General features: G+C 36.5%; 1 protein-coding gene across 36 annotated transcripts in view; it reads left to right on the top strand.

Annotated features, from left to right (window-relative positions):
• SYNE1 (spectrin repeat containing nuclear envelope protein 1) overlaps positions 1 to 19,981 on the top strand; it is a 290,474-nt gene that overhangs the window by 142,303 nt on the left and 128,190 nt on the right. For all 36 annotated transcript variants that reach the window (XR_015283259.1, XM_086877258.1, XM_086877290.1 and 33 more), the window contains 15 exons: positions 2,084 to 2,220; positions 3,122 to 3,299; positions 5,273 to 5,455; positions 6,975 to 7,118; positions 7,448 to 7,603; positions 9,319 to 9,483; positions 10,160 to 10,332; positions 11,224 to 11,377; positions 11,513 to 11,656; positions 13,873 to 14,037; positions 15,378 to 15,695; positions 16,428 to 16,583; positions 17,271 to 17,441; positions 18,217 to 18,543; positions 19,778 to 19,930. Coding sequence is in view for 35 of the 36 variants with exons in the window: in XM_086877258.1 (XP_086733384.1) it covers positions 2,084 to 2,220; positions 3,122 to 3,299; positions 5,273 to 5,455; positions 6,975 to 7,118; positions 7,448 to 7,603; positions 9,319 to 9,483; positions 10,160 to 10,332; positions 11,224 to 11,377; positions 11,513 to 11,656; positions 13,873 to 14,037; positions 15,378 to 15,695; positions 16,428 to 16,583; positions 17,271 to 17,441; positions 18,217 to 18,543; positions 19,778 to 19,930 (2,724 nt within the window). In the remaining variant the exon portion in view is untranslated. The remainder of the gene's footprint in view (positions 1 to 2,083; positions 2,221 to 3,121; positions 3,300 to 5,272; positions 5,456 to 6,974; positions 7,119 to 7,447; positions 7,604 to 9,318; positions 9,484 to 10,159; positions 10,333 to 11,223; positions 11,378 to 11,512; positions 11,657 to 13,872; positions 14,038 to 15,377; positions 15,696 to 16,427; positions 16,584 to 17,270; positions 17,442 to 18,216; positions 18,544 to 19,777; positions 19,931 to 19,981) is intronic.

Raw genomic sequence — 19,981 nt, 5'->3', positions numbered from 1 at the left:
TGTGACAGTAATCTTCCCATTTTTGGACCCCAGGGAAAGGCCCTATTGTGAATGTAAAATAGCACTGCAGTTTCCATTTCTGTTGTCTCACAGTGATTCTGTTGCCATGTTAGCCAAGGCCATAAATTAAAAACGCATTTCCTAATTCACAGAATTAGCAAGATCTTTCTGCTGCTCTGTTGTACTGAAGCTCTGTTCCCTTAGGAATGTGCAGCATTAGAACAACAGATTTTGCTCTTGGAATTTGGCAAATTATTTTTGCAGCTATCAGATTCAATATTAAATCTAACTGGCTGCAACAGTGATATCACTGTATGGAAAAATGCCATAGTTAAATTTACCCTGTTTTGCAAGTTATTGCTCCTGTTTGTTAGTAGGCTATGCCTAAAGCTGTATATAATCAGAATAAGCTCTTAGTAGATTTTGAGGTAGTTTTTTTGAAACGGAAAAAATTCTAACCTTCTGAAATTGAAAAGTTTCTAGCTCTAGAGGTTCTAACCCATGTTAGTCTAAAGGGATGGTTTGTTCACATAAAAAAAGGGGCTGTTAGCAATTCATTATGGTGGTTCCTGCCCTTGGCAATTTGTGACATCCTGTGTTTAGGTAATGTCCATTGTGGTGTTATTTCTAATAGTTTCCAAAAGAATGGTTTTGGTAGTTTAATGTAAAGTAAGCAAAAAGTAGTTTAGGGTTTTTTTCCTAAGCATTATTGCTCTTACATAATTACTTTTCAAATGCTACTTTATATGGCATTGAAACAAGTGACTATTTCAAGTATCTGTTAATCATGATTGAAGAGATTTCTGGTGTATGAGTGGCTCAAAGAAGATAGTCGATAATGAATAATGTAAATTGGGGAGTCCTGAAAATCTGCTGCTGAAAAGTATCGTTTCTACTTTTCCTGAACATTCAATTTCGTGCTGAACTCTTTACTATGTAAATTTTTATATAGTGCATGTACTTACATTTTGCATACATTACTTTACTATGTATATTTTCAATCATCCTCTTTTTTTCTTCTGAATACGTGTGTGTGTGTATATATATATATATACACACACATATATATATATATATACACACACACACACACACACACATATATATATATATATATACACACATCTTCAGAAATGTGTTTTGGGGACATCCTTATCTCCCACTTCCAGGTCCCTGTTCATATGGTCTGTTCCTCAAGTTTATATAAGTTTCTTCCAGACTGGCACTTTAGACAAGTTATCCTATACATGCCAAATGCTCTGGTCTGCCTGCACTGCAGAACCTCTGCTGTTAGTCTGAGAGGAATGCCTGAAGAATTTCATTCCTAGTGAGGCAAGGAGCCAAGTCTGCACTGCTCATTATGCTGGAGTAGCTGGCAGGATTCTGCAGTGGAGATGCTGTGGACACCACCAAGCACTGTTTTTGTTGGAGTACTTATCACACCTCTCCCTGTGACGCAAGCCAAGCCAACAAAATCTCTTTTTTTGTTGTTGTTGGCTTAGCTGTCTCCAAGGCAAGAACTGTTCCAGTGCATCAATGACAGGCAGTAACCCAGTTACTCTCACAGGATTGCAATCAGCTGTACTTTTAAATTATGAAGTCATCTGTGAAAAGAGTTGAAATTGTTAAAAATCTTTGTGCATAAATTAACTTTCTGGATGCAGCTCAAAAAAAACTTTCATTGAACCTGTTAAACTCAAGTCAACAGGATAGTTATATTTATATAAACACATATCATTTTCTATTCTCTAAAAGTATGTGCTTTTATGTGTGTACAGCTAATTGTCAATATTTATTAGAATGAAATAAAAAATAGCTCATTTATTAGAATGAAATTTGTATCTTAAAATGGGCTTCAAGAACATTTTGAGCTAAGGAAGTTGAGGCATCCAGAAATTTGGTCTCTGTAAGCTCATGATTTCAAATAAGGTACTATAGACTTAACTGCTAAAATACTCTTAAAAGTAAACAAATAGATCATAAATGATTTAATTTAAATTCTGATAAACTTTGATTAAGAAGTTGTGGGTTTTTTTTATATTTACTCACCAATATTTTTCTTTTCTTTTTTTTGTTTTAACAGGAAACTTTGGATGCTCTAATAAAGTCTGAACAAATGACAGATGAGATCAAAACCCAGTTGAATGATCTTTGTAAATTTTCCAGAGATTTAAGTACTCATTCTTCAAAAGTTTCAGGGTTGATTAAGGAGTATAACAGGTGTGCATTCATCTTGTTTAGAGTTAATCTCATGTGTGTGTGTGTAGGGGGGGATAGAAATGAGCTGTCTTTTAGGGAACTATTAATTAGAATTTTAGAACTAGAGACAGACATATGATGTACTTAGAATCATTATTTTGATTTTGGTGTTAACAACAGTTACACAAAGTAGTAGTTTGATTTTTTGGGGTTTTTTCTTAAAGCCAGGCTATGCCACTAAACTCAGCTGAAACTAAATGTACATCTGTACCTGATGGTATTACAGGAGTCCTTATAAAAAAGTGAGGTAGCAGTATGTCTTATTTGTCTGAAGGAGAATGAGATATACCAGCTAGTTCAGATATTTTTCTTGATTTTGTCCTTCAGATTATTATTCTTTGTTTAGTCTTGCTTTCTCTCAGGTCACTGATTTACTTTGGAGTGTGACACATGCCTTTCAGACAGAAGGTTCTGTTGTTTCTTGCAGGAGATTACAGCTTCTGGCTTCTGTAGCTGCAGAGGGATGTGATGGCTCAAACTGATCCTTCATAACCTTGAGGACTTAGCAGAGCCACAGAAGTTATAATTTTATTTGCAATAGTCCTGCACCCTTTCCCTAGAGAGAAAAAGGGGCTTGCAGAGCACATTGATGCACTGAGTCACTCTCTGGAAACATTTGTACCTGTCATATTTCTGACAGCTATGTCCCAATTTACATGCTTCACTTTTGAGAACTGAAAGCTTCTAATGGATTTCCTGGTGCCTCAGTTAAGTGCATAAATTTGGTAGGAGGAATCCAGGTTAACCTACCCTTACCATTGTGTTTCAAAGAACAAAATAATAGCATTGTCACCTAACAGAGTCCTGCCTTTCCTCCCTCCCTCCCTCGCTTTCTTCTTCTTCCCTCATGTGAAAAACCCAGCCTCTGCCTGCAAGCTTCAAAGGGATGTCAGAGCAAAGAGCAGATCTTGCAGCAAAGGTTTCGGACGGCTTTCAGGGATTTTCAGCAGTGGCTGGTCAACGCAAGAGTCACCACTGCCAAATGCTTTGACGTGCCTCAAAACATCAGTGATGCTTCAGCAAGTCTGCAGAAAATACAGGTAACTTTATGGCAGTGAAATCCTAGTCTAAGGGAAGCCAAAGCAATTTCATATACAGCTCATATTTATTTCTTTGATTAATTACTGCTTTTGTTAATGTTGTTATTGTTAACATTAAGGGTGACTCATTGCAAAGAAATAAACACTTTCTTTTTCTGTTTTGTTTAGTTTCATGCTTGGGCTGCAGTAGTTATGTCTCAATAGTTTTCCTTATCTGTTTCTTTTTTAGAAAGGGAAAGAAAATGTGTTTTAGGTAGGAGAGTACTGTAAAATCAGAATGAGTATTAATAACTGGATTTATTTCACAATTATATCAATATTTTTCCTCATGTATGAAAGTGGAGCCCTTATGGTACAAGAGCAGAATGAAATTATATGCAGTGTGAGCAGGCATTTAGAAGGCTGTTTTTCACATAAAACTAAAGTAAGCCCAAAAAGTTCTGTGGAAAGGAATGACAGTTGAAAGTATATTTTAATAAATCAGTAGAAAGAAATAATTTTATTGACAGAACGTAAATATAATTTTAGCTGAAAATAAAATAATTTAGCTGAAAAATGAGAATTATTTAATGAAGCTGTTACAGCTTTAGATAGATAGTATAACAGAAGAGATTCGTATCTGTTTCTCAGAAAACACCAAAAGCCAAATCACTTTTTCCTTGTTTTGGTATATTGACTTTGCCTTGCTTAAATGGTTTACCTAAAAGCCCAAATAATACTGTCTTGATATATGAAATGTTTGACTGCACTATTTTGAGAATATCTTCAGAAGGGGGAAAAGTCCTGGTAATTTTTTTTACATGTTTTAACAAGTCTGGGGTTTTTTCAACAGTGGATTTTTTGTTTTTTTAATCACTACAGCCCCCTCATAATGTAAAACCATACCTTTTTCTTCTCTGTAAAAGCTGCCTTGGGTGAAACAAACTTTTTTTGGACTGCTTTAAGACTTCTAAAGATGTGTTGGTAACCTGTATAAACCTAAAATTTTGTTTTTCTTGAAAGTTAATGTTCTGTCTGTTAGCACATTTTACATCATTAAGTCACCAATATCTTTCATTTTAATATAGCCAGAATTTATAGTCCATGTATCTCAAAGTTAACAGAGCCTTTGCATTCTCCACCAAAACCTCTAGTGTAACAGAACCTGACCTAATAATTTTGGTATCAAGCCTGCTACTCCTGAGCATGGGTGTAACCTAATGATTATGTGTATTACATTATCACGATAGTAACAGTTTAAAATATTTCTGTATAAGACTACTAAATTTCTTTGAGTCTTAAATGCTCAGAAAGTTTTTAAATAATTATAACTTACAAAAAAATTATCAAAATAAATTGGAATTTAAAAATATGTTTCCTTACATTTCTGTATAATTCTTATAACTGTGTTTTTCCACACACTTCTTGCACACCAGCACTGTGAAAGATTTCTGTGAAGAAAAATACTTCTAAACAGGGAAAGTAAATTAAGGATACAGAGGCATAAATCACAGATTGGACATTGGCCAAGTTCTGAGCATCAGCCCACACATGCTCATGGCAAGTCCAGCATAGCTGGAGCTTGCCCATCGGCAGGGGTTTGGTCCAGTGTGTGCCTCTGAGGGGGCCCCTGTGTCATCTCTGTCAGGATAATGGTTCCCTGAAATGAAACTTCCAACACTTTCTCTACTAGGGATTTTTAAGGGAATATAATACCCACCTAAATCACTAGCAGTTGTGTCATGAAATACAGAAAATGCAGGTAATCCTAGAGTCCTAAGATGTACATTATTCTGACACTTTCATTTCTGGATCAAGTGGCTGTTACCTCTAAATCCCATCAATACAAACAGTATTGAAATTAATTTACTGAAAGATACATTAGCATGTTAACAAGCAGAAACAGTAAACTCCCATCATTGGTAAATTTTCTAGCAGCTTGACCTTATTGGTATCCAAAGTTCACCAATTAGTTTTTTCCTTATTATTTTTAGGAATTCCTATCCGAAAGTGAGAATGGGCAGCAAAAATTAAACCTGGTGGCATCCAAAGGGGAACTGCTGTGCTCTGTTTTGCCAAAGGAAAAGGCTAAAGTTATCCAGGACAAATCTGCTGCTGCTAAAGAAGATTGGAAAAATTTTATCACCACGCTCCACCAGAAGAAATCTGCATTGGAGGTATTGAAGTAGTTGCAGTGAGGAAAGACTGGATCTAAATTTCTTCTTTTCCTCTGTTTCAAATAGCACAGTTTAGATTTTGTATATTGCTGTGAGTGTTTAGTATGTGACTGAACTAGGAAATAGATGTTTTCAGAAGTCTTATTCTTCTGCATGCATTTTACTTTTGTTTACTTCTGCTATCTTTATGACCTGATTTCACTTTAAGTGGGGTGTTTCATGCAGAAGGGTGTTGTTTAGAATCAAAGATAGAAGTTGCTAAAATTCAGTAGTTTCATCAAATGTACTGGGTTACTAAAGCACATTTTCTTGTAGAGAAACTTTTAGTACAGTTTCTGACACAGCTTATTGAATAGTTGCAGTAGAGTGTGTAAATTTTGTCTCTCTTACTACAAATAGGTGAAATGTAGTTATTTAAATTGAGCAACTTTTTAAGTAAATGCCAGTGCCTTCCTCTGTTCAGAACTCACAATTCAACCAGAAGGTGGTGAATATCTTAAAATCATAAACTTTTTAGGGTCATAGGTTTTAAGGTCAAAAGGTCTCATCTGAAATTCCCTGCATAGCATAGGTGAATTAAATTTCCTAGGCATTCTTGTTTCAAACCAGTGCTTCCTAGACAGATGAGAAAAAGTTTAAATACACGTAATGCATTATGTAGGGAAGCATTTAAAAAAAAATTCTCAGGTAGCAAGGACTTACCTTTTTTCACCTCAAGGTTGCCATAGAAAGAGGATGTTCTCAGGATGTTCTCAGAGGTTAGTCTTTTGATTCAAGCATTTTTCAGTCTCATAGGCTTAGTTTTTCATTTGGATGTTTAAATGATATGGGTGTAGCTGAAAAGAAAACTATATAATCTGGGCTAAAAAATACATTAAATTAACTATGGTGCAGGAGCTATGCTGTTCAGGTTTATATTCCACATGAATTATTTGAGATGGTTTTTTATTAAATAATGCAGAATAAACCTACAAAAAATGTATGCAGGCCTTGAAGGAATGCATTTGTATGCCTTTAATGAACTTATGACCAAAATTTTACTCTAAAAAAGAATATAACCAGAAGTGTTCCCCAGGAATGGGTTTAGACATTACCTAGAAACAGTGGCATCCCATTTAAGGAGGGGTTAATGTCAATGGCTGAAGTCAGATATTAGATAACTCACATCTCAAATTAGCTTTTATTCACACTGCCTTAGTTGCACCAGTTAGGATTAGACTAAGTCAAATCTCATAACATCTGTAAATCTTTACAATCAAAAGAAATTTGGTTCAGCCTTCCCTCAGCTGTATTGAAGCAGTATTGTTGCTTCTATTTTGCTTTTTAAAAGTGTGCCCTATCAAAGTTTTATTTCAGTGTCTGTGGGATAGGAACATGCAGAGCTGATGTAATTTATTTGAAGAGTTGTGTATAACTTGCCTACAATTACATATCCTTTTTGTGTGCTTGATCTGTGTCTTGTGAATTAGTTATGTCTAGTGCACTGGGACTATTAATAGAAATTTGCATGTCTTCCTAGAACTTAACGATCCAGATGAAGGACTTTGAAGCAACTGCTGAGCCTCTGCAGGAGTGGCTGACCACAACTGAGAAGATAGTACAAGGAAGTAGCAGTCGGCTCTATGATCTTCCTTCCAAGAGAAGAGAACAGCAAAAGCTGCAGGTGACTTATAAGGGTTCTTAACACAGCCAGACCTTCCTGTCCCATCCTACTGGCCTCATCGGTTACTTACAAAAGCTTAATCACTCTAGCATCCTGACCTCTAAATAAGATGGGAACTGTTTCCAGGGTTTGCTGTTGATGATCCTGTTCCATCAAGTTTTGCATCTCCACATTTCTTATGACATGCTGCTCCACTGCTGTAACCGTATGGTGTGCCTTTCTCAGCAAGCCTGCCATATGTCACTTCTATTTTTCATGGCACCTTCATGCTTCTCTATTTCCTGCTTTCTTGCACCCACTCTTATTATTACTGTGCTTGTGCTTTACAGTCTGTCCTTGAGGAAATAAGCTGCCATGAGCATCAGCTCAACAGGCTAAAAGAGAAAGCTCAGCAGCTGTGGGAAGAACAAGCTGTCAGCAAAAGCTTTATGCGCAGAGTGTCTCAGTTGTCTTCTCAGTATCTTACTCTAAGCAATCTGACAAAGGTAATGCATCCAATGTATGTGCTCTTAAGCAACTCCTTTGATGTATGTGGGGAAAAATAAAGACTGAAATGTGAAACACTGCAGTTGTCTTGCTTGCCTGCTCTGTGATATGTCTGAGCTATTCTATTTTTCACATTGACTTTTAGGAATGGACAGTAAGGACTGTCAACAAAATGTAACTGTGATTTTTTTTTTTTGTTATTATTTAGAAATATACTGATTAACAAGTAAATCCCACCTCATTATACAGTAATCAGACTTGATTTTGGTTCTTTCAAGCACTGAAGACATTTTAGTTTTGTAATAAGTGGCATCTGAAAGAGGTATTTTTCAAAAATTACCAGAGGTGGGATTTTTTTTTTTAGAAAATACAGGATGCAGACAAGTTGTTATTTTGTCTCATCCTATAATGATGATTATTGGCATTGTAACTATTTTCACCTAAAAGTAATAGATTGGTCTTCTAAAAAAAAATTTGCCTCTTAAGCTGCTTTTGAATATTCAAGGGGAGGCACAGGCCAAATTCTAAACCATCGGACCAAGAACTGAGTTTAACGTAATTCTTTTCTTGAGCAGTGCTTCACACACTTCACCACTTAATAGTTCTGCCATCTCTCTAATGTAGACAGATAAGAAAATCTTCATATTAAGACTGTTACTTTTCTCAAAGTTCATGTAATGAGGAAGGCTTGATATATAGCTTACAGTTGCTACAGTAACTAGAATGATTGAGGATGTAGGAAATATGTTTTGGAATAACAAATTCAGAAATATTGGTGTTTAAGGGATTTCTACTTTGTCAATTCCTATCTTTTCTGTAGAAGTAGGAATTGTAAAGCATGTCTTTGACTTACTGAAAATGATTGTATTCATGGCTGTAATAAATTCTCATGTCTGCAAACTGAGAAAGTGAAAGATGCATGAGTTACTAACATAGGCTTATGTGAGCAGAACTTGTAGGAGATGTGAGGATGAGTAGGAGACATCTAAGGTGCAGGATACATATGAGCTGACCTATTAGAGAAATCCTGACACTTTTTGGATAGCCATGGATCTAGAGAAAGATCCCTCTCAGTAACTTCCAAAGCCTGTTACATTGACTTGACTTTAGCTCTCTGGCACAGTGGGAGAGACACACTCTGCCCTGTATTTTTGTTCACCTCAAGCCTTTTACCAATATAACTTCAGCATTTGTTTTTGATTTGTATGAGTGTCAGTGATTTTTCAGAAGAATGATTTTACCAGTGGGAGTCATTGAGAAAACGTGTCTTCTTCAGATATCAGCAAAGTAATATTGCTGCAGTGGTGTAGCCTCTCAGGCTTAAATCTGTCATTGCACTGGCCAATTTCACAAGTTAGCTTCCATTGCAACACTGACATGGAGCTTAGATGTGATTTACCAGATGTTTACGAAAAAGTGAAACCAGAAAAAGTGAAACCAAAAAAGTGAAACCAGAAAACTTTCTAAAGCTTTAGATTTAAAAAATAAAAAATTACATTTCTGAAATTTTCACTTGTGTTTTACATTTAGACAATTCATTTGTGTGTGTGTGTATGTAAAATTCATTCCATGCTTAAGTGTACTTGTAATTATCAGTGTATGAAGGAAACTTCTGTGTGTAGTTGATGAGACTCTAGAATGAGCCCATGAGTTCATATGTGGAATATGCGATCCTTTGAATAGCTGTTGGTGCTAATTGCTGTATGAATTGCAGGAGAAAGTTTCCAGAATGGATAGGATTGTAGCAGAGCACCAGCAGTTCTTACAGAGTGTCAAGGACCTCCAGGACTGGGTTGCTGATGCAGTTCACATGTTGGATTCTTACTCTCATCCTACTGTGGACAAGAGTGTTCTGGACAACCGGATGTTAAAACTAGAGGTATGGAAACAGGAGTCCAAAACCTGCTCTTTTTAGATGTGTATGAAGAATACAAATATAGGATACTTAGTTGTTGCATATTAGCCTAATAAGTGTTGTTTAGCTGCTGATTTTCAGTTTACTCAAAAGTAACTCCTTTTGTAGCTGAAAGAGCTTGTTATTAGAACTTACCTCTAAGAAATAGATAAGGACCTTAATGACATGGGGAACTGCATATATGAAAATTCTTGAAATACTCTAAAGATGTTGTGTGGCTAGTAAAGGTTAAATTGAAGAAGTAGGATAGTTACTTCTGTTAGTTTAGTATATTTCAATATATATTCCTAGATCTTAGAGTTGATACAGTTGATTCGGGAAATCTTATCCTATAATTGTTTGCTTTTAAAATGGTGACTACAGTTAAGAAAACAGCATCTGTTGATAACAGAACACAATAATGTTAAAGGGCACTATTTAGAAGACAATACTTTTCATTTTATTGATGTCTAAGGGTTTTTTAAATAGCCTGAACCTACCCATTGAAAGTCACTTTCGTTTGTGAAGCCCAGCTGTGAGCCCCACTGTCCATCTTCCAGTTCACTACAAGCTGCTAAATACAATCAAATTCCATTTAAGCTAGTTAGAATGTTCATGTCCAGGTAATGATAAAAGTAAAATATATCCACTCACTTCTTAGGGCCTGCTAGCAGTGAAACAAGAAAAGGAAGTCCAAATGAAAATTGTTCTGACAAGAGGAGAATCTGTTCTGCAAAATACTTCTCTGGAGGGAGTACCAGTGATTGAAGGCCAATTGCAAAATCTGAAGGATAGCTGGGCTTCTCTTCTCTCTGCTTGTATCCAGTGCAAGAGGTAAAAAGGGAGTGAGGTATAGAGCAAAGCACTGTCAAAACCTTTGGAAAGTAATTTTATTACTACTAGAGTCAAATTCATGTAACATGATTGCATATGCCAAACACTTTGGGTCTAGAAGTTGTGAAATATTCATTTGAAGTAGAAGAAGGCGGGGGAGGGGGGGGAGCTGTGAGAGAGCCAAGCTTTATTAACACTCACTGTCAATTTACTCTTAAAACTGGATTCCATGTTCATAATCCTGAATATTTTACCTTGTGTTGCACTTGATGCTTTGAAACCTTTTCAGAAATGAGAAGATTTTTTCATGGACATTAACGGTTGCTCTGTCAAGATCCTGCCTGGTTTTTCACTTGCTAGCATTCCAAAGAACATACTGTAAATTACAGTGTCCAATAGTGCTTCTTCTAATGATAGAATAAAGAAATAAAAAAGGAAAAAATGGAAATTTCTTTGGTGGAGCATCAATAGTTGCAAATATTTAAAGTTAAAGAAACAAAGGTAATTAAACATTAGTATGCAGCAACTTTTGAATGTAAGTAAAGGAGCAGAAAATTTCTGATTCTGGGTCTTATGCTTTCAGTTGCAATTTATTTACTAAAACTAGAACGTTTCAGCTAGCTACATAAATGACAGTTCTTCTTAATATTCCAGGTTTGGAAAACTTAATTTCTTTTTATTAGTCAAACAGGGCTCCTAGTTAAAACCTGTAGAATTTTAACAGATTGCTTATCTTGTGATGTATCTCTGTCATAAATACAGTTTAAAGTACCAGTATATGACTATATCACACTGCTCAAATGGCATGGGAACTTCCACTATCACAAAAAAATATGTATTTTTTAATTACAGTCAACTGGAAGGAAAAAAATATGTATTTTTTAATTACAGTCAACTGGAAGGAGCTCTCTCCAAATGGACGAGTTACCAGGAAGACGTTAATCAGTTTTCCAGATGGATGGAAAAAGTAGAAGCAAGTATTAATGCTTCTGAAAGGCAGCATGCTGAACTGAGGGAAAAAACAGCTGCCCTCAGCAAAGCAAAGGTGTGTTTGATTTACAACAAACCATCAAGTCCATAACACCTTAGAGGCAATAAAACAAACTATCTAACTGCAAGATTAATGTGTGGTCTTGTTTTGATGGTGCCCTATATGTGTTTTTTTCTTTCTATTTTGCAGCTACTGAATGAAGAGGTGTTGAGTCATAACAGCCTGTTGGAGACTATTGAAGTGAAAGGAAAGGGGATGGCTGAGCATTACATTGCTCAGCTTGAGCTGCAAGACCTTCAGGAGAGGTATAAGTTCCTCAAAGGAAAAACAAAGGTACCGTTTTTCTTCATAGCATTCCTTGTTTAGTTGGCAACAAGGAAAAAATATTTTCATTGATCATTTGCTTTATAATTAAATGGGGATTAAGGGTTTGGGGGCAGCTGTAACTTGATATTACAGAAACCTACTAGGGTGATTAATAAATCTGTCTTCCTGTACTGAGCTTCAGATCTTTCAGAAGAATCAGGAGAATAGTCTGAGGAACTCCATGTCAAAAGGTTCATTGACTTAAGCACAGATATAATTTTACCCATTGTGACTGAAACATTGAAAAAATCTTTGAACCTGTGATTTGCATAAGTGTATGTTTGCAATATATTTTACCAGTCAGTTGGGTGATTCACAAGTGGTTGACAGCTACAGAGATTTTATTAATGAGCACAAACCTTATTAACAAGTAAACTGACACAAGTGTGACAAGTACTACATTTACTGATAAATGTTGATATTGTATATCTGGAAAATATTAGGACATAGATTAAGATCAGGATGGGTTTTAGGGTAAGATATAATGTAAAAAAGAAATAATTAAAGGCCTGGTGATAGATTTAAAGCTAGGTGATTTATCTTCAGTTAACCCAAGTTTCTTCTGTGATAATTAAATAATGACTAATGCATGCTCAGACAGTCAGCTTTGCTTCAGGACAGCAATGTAGTAAAATTGAATTTTGTTGTCTCAGTGATGCCTTTGTCATGTAGATTGACAAAATTCAAAATTCAGACAAAATTCAGTTTTTCAAACACATAAGTGATGCACTGTTTTGTGGACCTCTCTTCCACAACTGTAAAAAATGCCATGCTCTGTATTTCTTTTGACCTTGAGTGAATAAATTGCTCACATTTGCCAGAGAGAGCATAGTCATAAGTCCTGGGAAGTGCTGGTAAATACCTACTATTCCTGTTAGCATGGGGATGCCCTAGTATTTACCTTTTTCTCCTGCACAAAGCCACACAAGCTGTCTATATTTGCTCAGCTTGAGCAACAGCATGGGGACAATAAGAAATGGATGGTGGCTCACAGAGGCAAGAGTTCTGTATATCTTGCCCCATGTAGCAAGAAGCATTCCTTCTGTCTCTTCCACCTAATATCCCAGACAACTGGTCTTCCCAACTGTGGTGATGGTATAAGTACCAGGAGTGCAATCAACCCTTAGAAAGAAATTCGAAGTTCAAAGCAAATAGCTGGAAAGTAGGGAATGTTCAAATATTTTACTAATCCTCTGGCCAGGCACGAAACCTGGCAAGATTTCCCATAAAAAAGGGGTTATGGCCCATATCTGAGCAGACCCAGGACTTTCCTACAAGCCTCTGTTGAGAGGCAAGAAAACTGATCTCTCTTTTCCCCTTCCTTCTTCTGGGCATGGACAGGCCTTATAAAAGATGTGATAAGACTCCTGTTTTCCTCCTTTTTCCCTCTAGATAGACCTGTTGGAAATAGGAGGTAAAGCAGACAGTAAGTTCATAGGTTTCTTAAAGTGTTTGTCTTTTTATGAGCCTGCTGCTCTCAAATGCAGCCTGTCTTGTCTCCATCAGAACTTGAATCTCATTCCCATAATTTATTAAAGGATGTGAATTACCTATAGTATATTTTTCTTGCACTTAGTAAGACTTATATTATGCCAGTAGATGACACCTTTCCTTCTGTACTCCAGGTGTGCTAATATTTTAGTGCTGAAATTATTGTAACTTGCTCACCCACATTCACAGAAGACTTGTAGTCTGTTTCTTACTGTGCTCTGTAGGGACTGCCTGAAAATATCTTCAAACCTAATATAGTAGATTCTTCTAATAGAAGATTTCAATTCCATTTGCAAAAAAAATGTCATGCGGGAAAAAAAGTGCAATTTCTTCGCTTATATGCTTAATCACATCGCATTAATCACTTCAGCAAAGTTAATTTAAATTGCAGTAAAAATCAATAAAGTATTTTGTTATTAAACACTAAGGTGTTATTTAAAAGTAATCCCTGATCAAAACTCTAAATCTTAGAATTTACAAATTTATCTTCTGGGATAAGTATTTTTATACCTACATGTGCTCCCTCTTTCCCTGTAACCAAGTCATCTTCAGAATCCAACTACTATTGAATTCTTGGAAAGTTTAGCATCAGATACAAACCTTTTCCCTTGATGATGGCTGAGGTTTATGTTCTCTTGGTTTGACAGTACACTAAGATATGTATACATGTTTGTAAATATTTTCACATGCAGGAGGCTGTAACAAAAGCTGAAGGACTGCTTACCTTACACCAAGAATACCAAAGAAATCTGAAGGCCTTTGAAGTATGGCTAGAGAAGGAGCAGGAAAAACTTGACTGTTTATCACATCTTGATGGTGATGCCCAGGAACAGGAGGCAACACTCCGAGATTTACAGGTAGGTGATGTGTGACACTCTAAGGAAAAAAAGAAAAAAAAGAAAAAAAGAAAAAAAAAAATCAATCCTGTGATGGTATAGTAACAGAATATAATGATATAGCAACAGAATAACATTTATTACCAGACTAAAATTGTCCTGAGAACCACTTGAAATTGCATTGTATATGAATACTTTGTTGCTCAAAAGTGGTACCAGTTAAGGTAGTAGAAATATTGCTGCTCATTTCTGGAAAGAAGTGTCAGGCCTTGAATGAAATCTCCAGGCATACTAATCCTTTCTTGAAAGCATTGAATTTGTGTTAGATATTGATATATCTCTTCTTTTCCCTGCGTGTTTCATGAAATACGAAAAGCATTTTTATTGGTGTTCCATCTTTTGTTGCTCACAGTGCAGGTGCACCTACTTTCAGGCAGTTCTAGTCATGCAGGCTGGCTCCCATAGTGAGGTGGGAACACTACCACTGACTCGCTTCAGTGAAAGTGAAAACTGAACACATAGTGCTTCAGTAATTCCCCAGTTATTATCTTAAGCTGTCTTAAAATGCTTTAATACTGGTTGTTGAAGGAGCACAAAGTCTGTACTTGAGATATGAAATGTTTATTACCTTATTCAGGATACTGAGAGGGTCATAGTGTGATCAGGGACTCTGCATATATTTCTGCTCATAATGGTTTCGCGACAAAACCCATTTTGAAAATCTGGATATGTGTTTCAAGTGAAATCTGAGATGAAACACAATTGTGTTTCATTAAGGTAATTTCCTTGTTATGCTTTCTAATGAGATTGAATCACTTTGTACTTTCTGATTAAGTGCTAATAAGCAAGAAAATGCGATATATGTCCAAAAGAGGGTATCAAAAATTAGTCTGGAGTGTTGTCTCAAGCCTACATAAAAATAAATAGGTTTGTTTATTTTAGAAGATTTCTGTCTTCTAAGTTTTTAAAGAGATTCAGTTTTAGAATCAGTCTTGCAGTCTGCTTGCCACATCTGGAAAGTTCTGAATTAATGCTGTGGTGAATGGATTCCATCCATCCCATGCTGGCTCAGGCAGCCAATGTTTCAGAGCTGATAAACTTGGCAGGAGAGAAAAGAATTTAATGCATGCTTTGTCAATAATTTTCTGCAGTTCAGTTGTCAGTAATAGTGATACTTGGTGTGCTTTGTAAATGAGCATGCTGTCACTGGTGTTATTAGAGGAAAGACTCTCCAGTATATATTTAACCATAGATAACTAAAGGGAATGCCCAGCTGTCTTCAAAGGAAATAAAGGGGTTTTTATAGCTTTTATGAATAAAAGCTGTCGGTGGAGGGTGTGTAACTAATTCTGCCTTTACAGGAGCTGCAGGTCCACTGTGCAGAGGGACAAGCATTATTGAATGCTGCTGTCCATGCCAGAGAGGAGGTGATTCCCTGGGGTGTTCCCCAGATAGAAGACAGAACTCTGGAATCCTTACGGCAGGATTGGCAAGTTTATCAGCACAAGCTTTCTGAAGCAAGAAGCCAATTAAATGCCACTGTGAGCAAACTGAGGTTAATGGAGAAAAAATTTCAGAAGGTTAATAACTGGTTAACCAACCTGGAGGAGAAAGCTGCTATCAGGACTGGGAGGAGGTCTGGTAGAGCAACAAAAGAAATGCAGCTTCAACAAATGAAGGTAAAGAATATAGTTAAGGCATTCCTTAAACAAAATAGTATGTGAGGTTTCCATGTCAATTCCTGGTTGCACTGTGAAAATGAGAGCAAGCTTTTCAATTTATTCTGAGTTAGTGACTAAAATGATGGATCTAAGAGAGCTTTGTACCTTCTAGATCTAGGTTCCTCCCATTGTACTGGTGGAGGTATGGCTGTAACAATGTTGAAATCTGGCAGTGGGATCTGTAATTCCTATGCTCTGTAGTGCGTGAAGATGTATCTGAGTACAAAGATAAGCAGTGGAATGCGAAAGAATTAATTAACCAACTGCATTATGAAGTCTCCACTGTGTTGATGTAATAATTCTCCTTTAGTCACTGGAATGAGAAGACGTGGTTCTGAATAAACACAAGAAGCAGATTTTAAGCCAAGTTACACATTACAGTAATCTTCAAAACTTCAGGTGAAATCTACAGGAAGTACAGATTGCATTTCTAGTATTGTTTTTTGAAGGGAAAAAAATTTACAAAAAGTATTGAATCTGTTTTAATGAAATGCAGTCCATGTGGGATGAAAAGCTTTCCAGCATGTTACATGTTACAACTTCCATCAGATTCTGGTTTATTTTCCAGTTGTAAATGAATGTTTACAACCATGTATCTGTTTTCCTTTTCAATGATTTCCTGACTTAGTTACAATTAAATTCCTGGTAGTTTGAATCAGTCATATAAGTTTGATCCCTTCTTTCTCATAGAAGTGGCACGAAGACATTACAATCTATAAAGATGATGTAGAGGAAGTTGGGGTATTGGCTCAGCAATTACTAGAGGAAAATCTCACTGCAAGTAGAATGGGAAGTCAGGCTACACAGCTTACATCTCGCTACCAAACTCTTCTTCTTCATGTCTTGGTAAGTAATGAAGACTAATTCATTGTAACTTCATAAATTACCTGTTAAGAAGCAAATACAAACAAGCTTTTGTAATTAGACTTCATCAGAGTCTATTCATTACTGTAGACTCAATACCATACCATTCACATATATATTCATGTATAATTTATATATTCATATGCATATACAGATAGATTTCGTTGGGTTAAATGTATTGCAGAAACATAATCAGGATAATGAAGTAGAATGCCCTGTCAGTATCTTTTTTGATAGTTTCAGGAGAGAAATTCAGAATAAAGTATGCTTGACTGCTGATTGACCTCTAGAGAAATGGTTTCAGGCTGCCACTGATACACATTAGTATGGGGAAAAATTTATTTGGTAAGGTGCAGTCTTCAGGTTACTTTAAGTAGTAATTGCTTCATAGTACTATAATGACAAGTCACAGTTCAAAGTTCAAAATGTGAGTATATTTTCAGTGTTTAGTATTAATTCAGTTTTATCATTGGTGATTGCCATATGTACACCCTGACAAGAGCTCTGTAAGAATTATCCACTATTTATGAAATAACTCAAAGCCTGCATGTTTTATCTTTAATAGATTTTATTAATAAACAGCAATTTATTATTTTCTTAAACCAACAGCAATAATAAATGTCTGGGTGGTCCTTGTTTCTTCCCCCTACCTTCCATATTTTTTTGAAGGAGCAAGTAAAGTTTCTGGAAGAGGAAATACGCTGTTTGGAGGAGTCAGAATTGTCCTTTAGTGCTTACACAAATTGGTATGGAGCTACTAACAAGAACTTCAAAAATGCGATCACCAAATTTGACGTGGTTGATAAAACAGTAATGGAGAAAAAAGTGCAGAAACTAGAGGTACACCTTTCTTAAATGCAATTTTTGTTTTTGTTCATGAACTGGGGGCGGTATTTTAACATACAACTTAACAGCTGCTCAAAATTCTCAAAATTCTGACCTTATCTTGCCCAGAGAAGATAGTGGGATAAGACCACACAAACCTTTCTGTTATCACATCTCATTAGATCATAGTTGGGCTATCAAAGTTACAAGTAGTCCTAAGTAATAGTCCTATCCTTCCATAAGGCATGCTTGTATCTGATTTATGTTAGGTTGAAACTTAAAATAAATTCCCATATCCCCAATCCCCCACAATTATACTTTTTTTGTGAACTGTTTATTTTCTGTGCCCTGTGACAAGTGCTTCCTATTTCTCTTCATTGAAACACCCATGTTCCATCTCAAAAGTTGTAGATGAACTTCTTGTATGTCCTGCAGCTTAAGCAGTTTAAATGTAATACACTACGGGAAAGTTTTCATCTGTTCCAGAATTTGGATTACTCTCCAAATCAGATCTTCTCCTGGGAGCCCTCAGTTTCTCTGTTTAAATTCATTTCACAGAGAAATTTGAATTTTTCTGTTAAATTCATTCTTTTAAATTAATTCACAAGCCCAGTGCAGGGCAGAAGTATTTGCCTTATCTGCTTCCTTCTAGCTTGACACACCTTAACTCCATGCAATTTTGTACTGAAAAGTCCACTCATTTTCCCTAGCAATTTTTTCTGTGTCTGTAGCAAAGTTTGAAAAAGGCACATTTTCATGCATTTTCTTTTAACCAAGATTTCCTTCACAGGTGCTATTGAGTGATATGGACATAGGCCACAGTTTACTGAAATCAGCCCGTGAGAAGGGGGAACGAGCTATAAAATACATGGAAGAAAATGAAGTTGACCAGCTAAGAAAAGAAATTGGAGATCATGTGGAACAGCTTGAGGAGCTGGCTGGTGCTATCAGAAAAGAGCATATGACTTCAGAGAAGTGTCTTCAGCTGGTAAAGGAGTTCTCAGACAAGTATAAGGCCCAAACTCAGTGGGTCATGGAGTACCAAGCCATCTTACATGCTCCTGTGGAGCCAAAGAGTGAACTCTATGAGAAGAAGGCACAATTGTCCAAATACAAGGTAAAAAGGGGTTATCTCTTAGTACCACTAGATTGATTTTCATCTAGTTTTAATTCTCAATAAATCCTCTGATCAGGTATCTAGGTTTCTTCGGTAGGTACATGAGGTGTTTCTGATCTGGATGTCCCAATCAGCATCAATGAAAACATGAATGATACCTGCCTAAACAAACCAGACTGAGCCCCTGGATTTGAAATGTGAATGTCCTAAAAAGGCTTCCATATCTGAACATTTCCTGTAATGGAGCAAAATCCTTTTATGAGTGCACAAATGAGTAATTGCATTGATATCAAGACAGGTGATTGCAGTTGAAGAGAATATAGAAATCAGTTGGTCTTTCTTGACTTCAGACATTGTTACTGTTTACATTGACTTAATCAGCTTTCTGGTTAAAGCTGCATGTCCCAGCTCAACTGATATCCCAGACAGTCAGCTGCTATGACCTCCCAAATTTTTGTTAGTATTTTAATGAAGTGTTTGGGGTTATTTTCCAGTCACAAAGATGAGTAGGAAATTTGCCAACAAGCCCTATTTCTTCTTCTGATGATGTTTTTGTAAAATACTCCAGGATTAGAGATGTTTCATGAAATGTATACTGCACTCAGCTGAGGTGGAGTTAGCTCTCCTCACAGCAGCCCATGTAGTGTTGTGCTTTACATTTGTGGCTAAAATAATGTTGCCAACAAACCAATGTTTTGGTTATTGCTGAGCAGTACCTGTATTGCTTCAAGGTTTTCTCGTTAAAGCTGCCTAGTACCCCTTGTCAGCTTCCCTGCTCAAAGTTTGTATGTTACAGCTGTGTGTTTGCTTCCTACATGTTTAGACAGTTGTTCTCTCTAGAGTACAGTGCTAGGCACTCATCACACTCCATCTCATTAAGGGGACAGCTTTGGTGATGCTTTCCCACCTATTTTCATAATCTGTTCTTCTGAACAAATTTTGCCCCTAGCATTGGCCACTTCATACAGATGAACTCCCTTTGCTTCACCAGCTCCAGACTGTCAGCCTTGCTTTTAGCCACTCTCAAAAGGAGCAGTTGTTTTCAGATGTGTGCAAAGTTGTTGTTCCAGGGCAGGGCTGAGAAACAGAATCCTGCATTGGTAAACAAAGTTCTGCGTATCTGGAAAGGGTGATATAAACCATGGTAGAAGGCTGTGCATCAGATCAAAGGGAGGTTAGTGAAACACATCTCCAGTGGTTGGTATATAAATTTTAATTCTTGCTTGCATTGTAGTCTGTACAACAGACAGTTCTGTCTCATGAGCCCTCAATAAAGTCAGTGATTGAAAAGGGAGAGGCACTTTGTGATCTGGTGAATGATGTGACTCTAAAGAACAACATTCAAGACCTTCAGAGCAGTTACCAGGAGCTCTGCAGCAAAACAAAGGTAAAAAGGAAGAAACCTGTGTTCTTCCGACTTGCTATATTTTTACCCCTC

This window comes from Cyanistes caeruleus, chromosome 2 (assembly GCF_971803275.1).
Source record: "Cyanistes caeruleus chromosome 2, bCyaCae1.hap1.1, whole genome shotgun sequence".
NCBI lineage: Eukaryota > Metazoa > Chordata > Aves > Passeriformes > Paridae > Cyanistes > Cyanistes caeruleus.
This window is presented reverse-complemented; position numbering and strand designations above follow the sequence as displayed.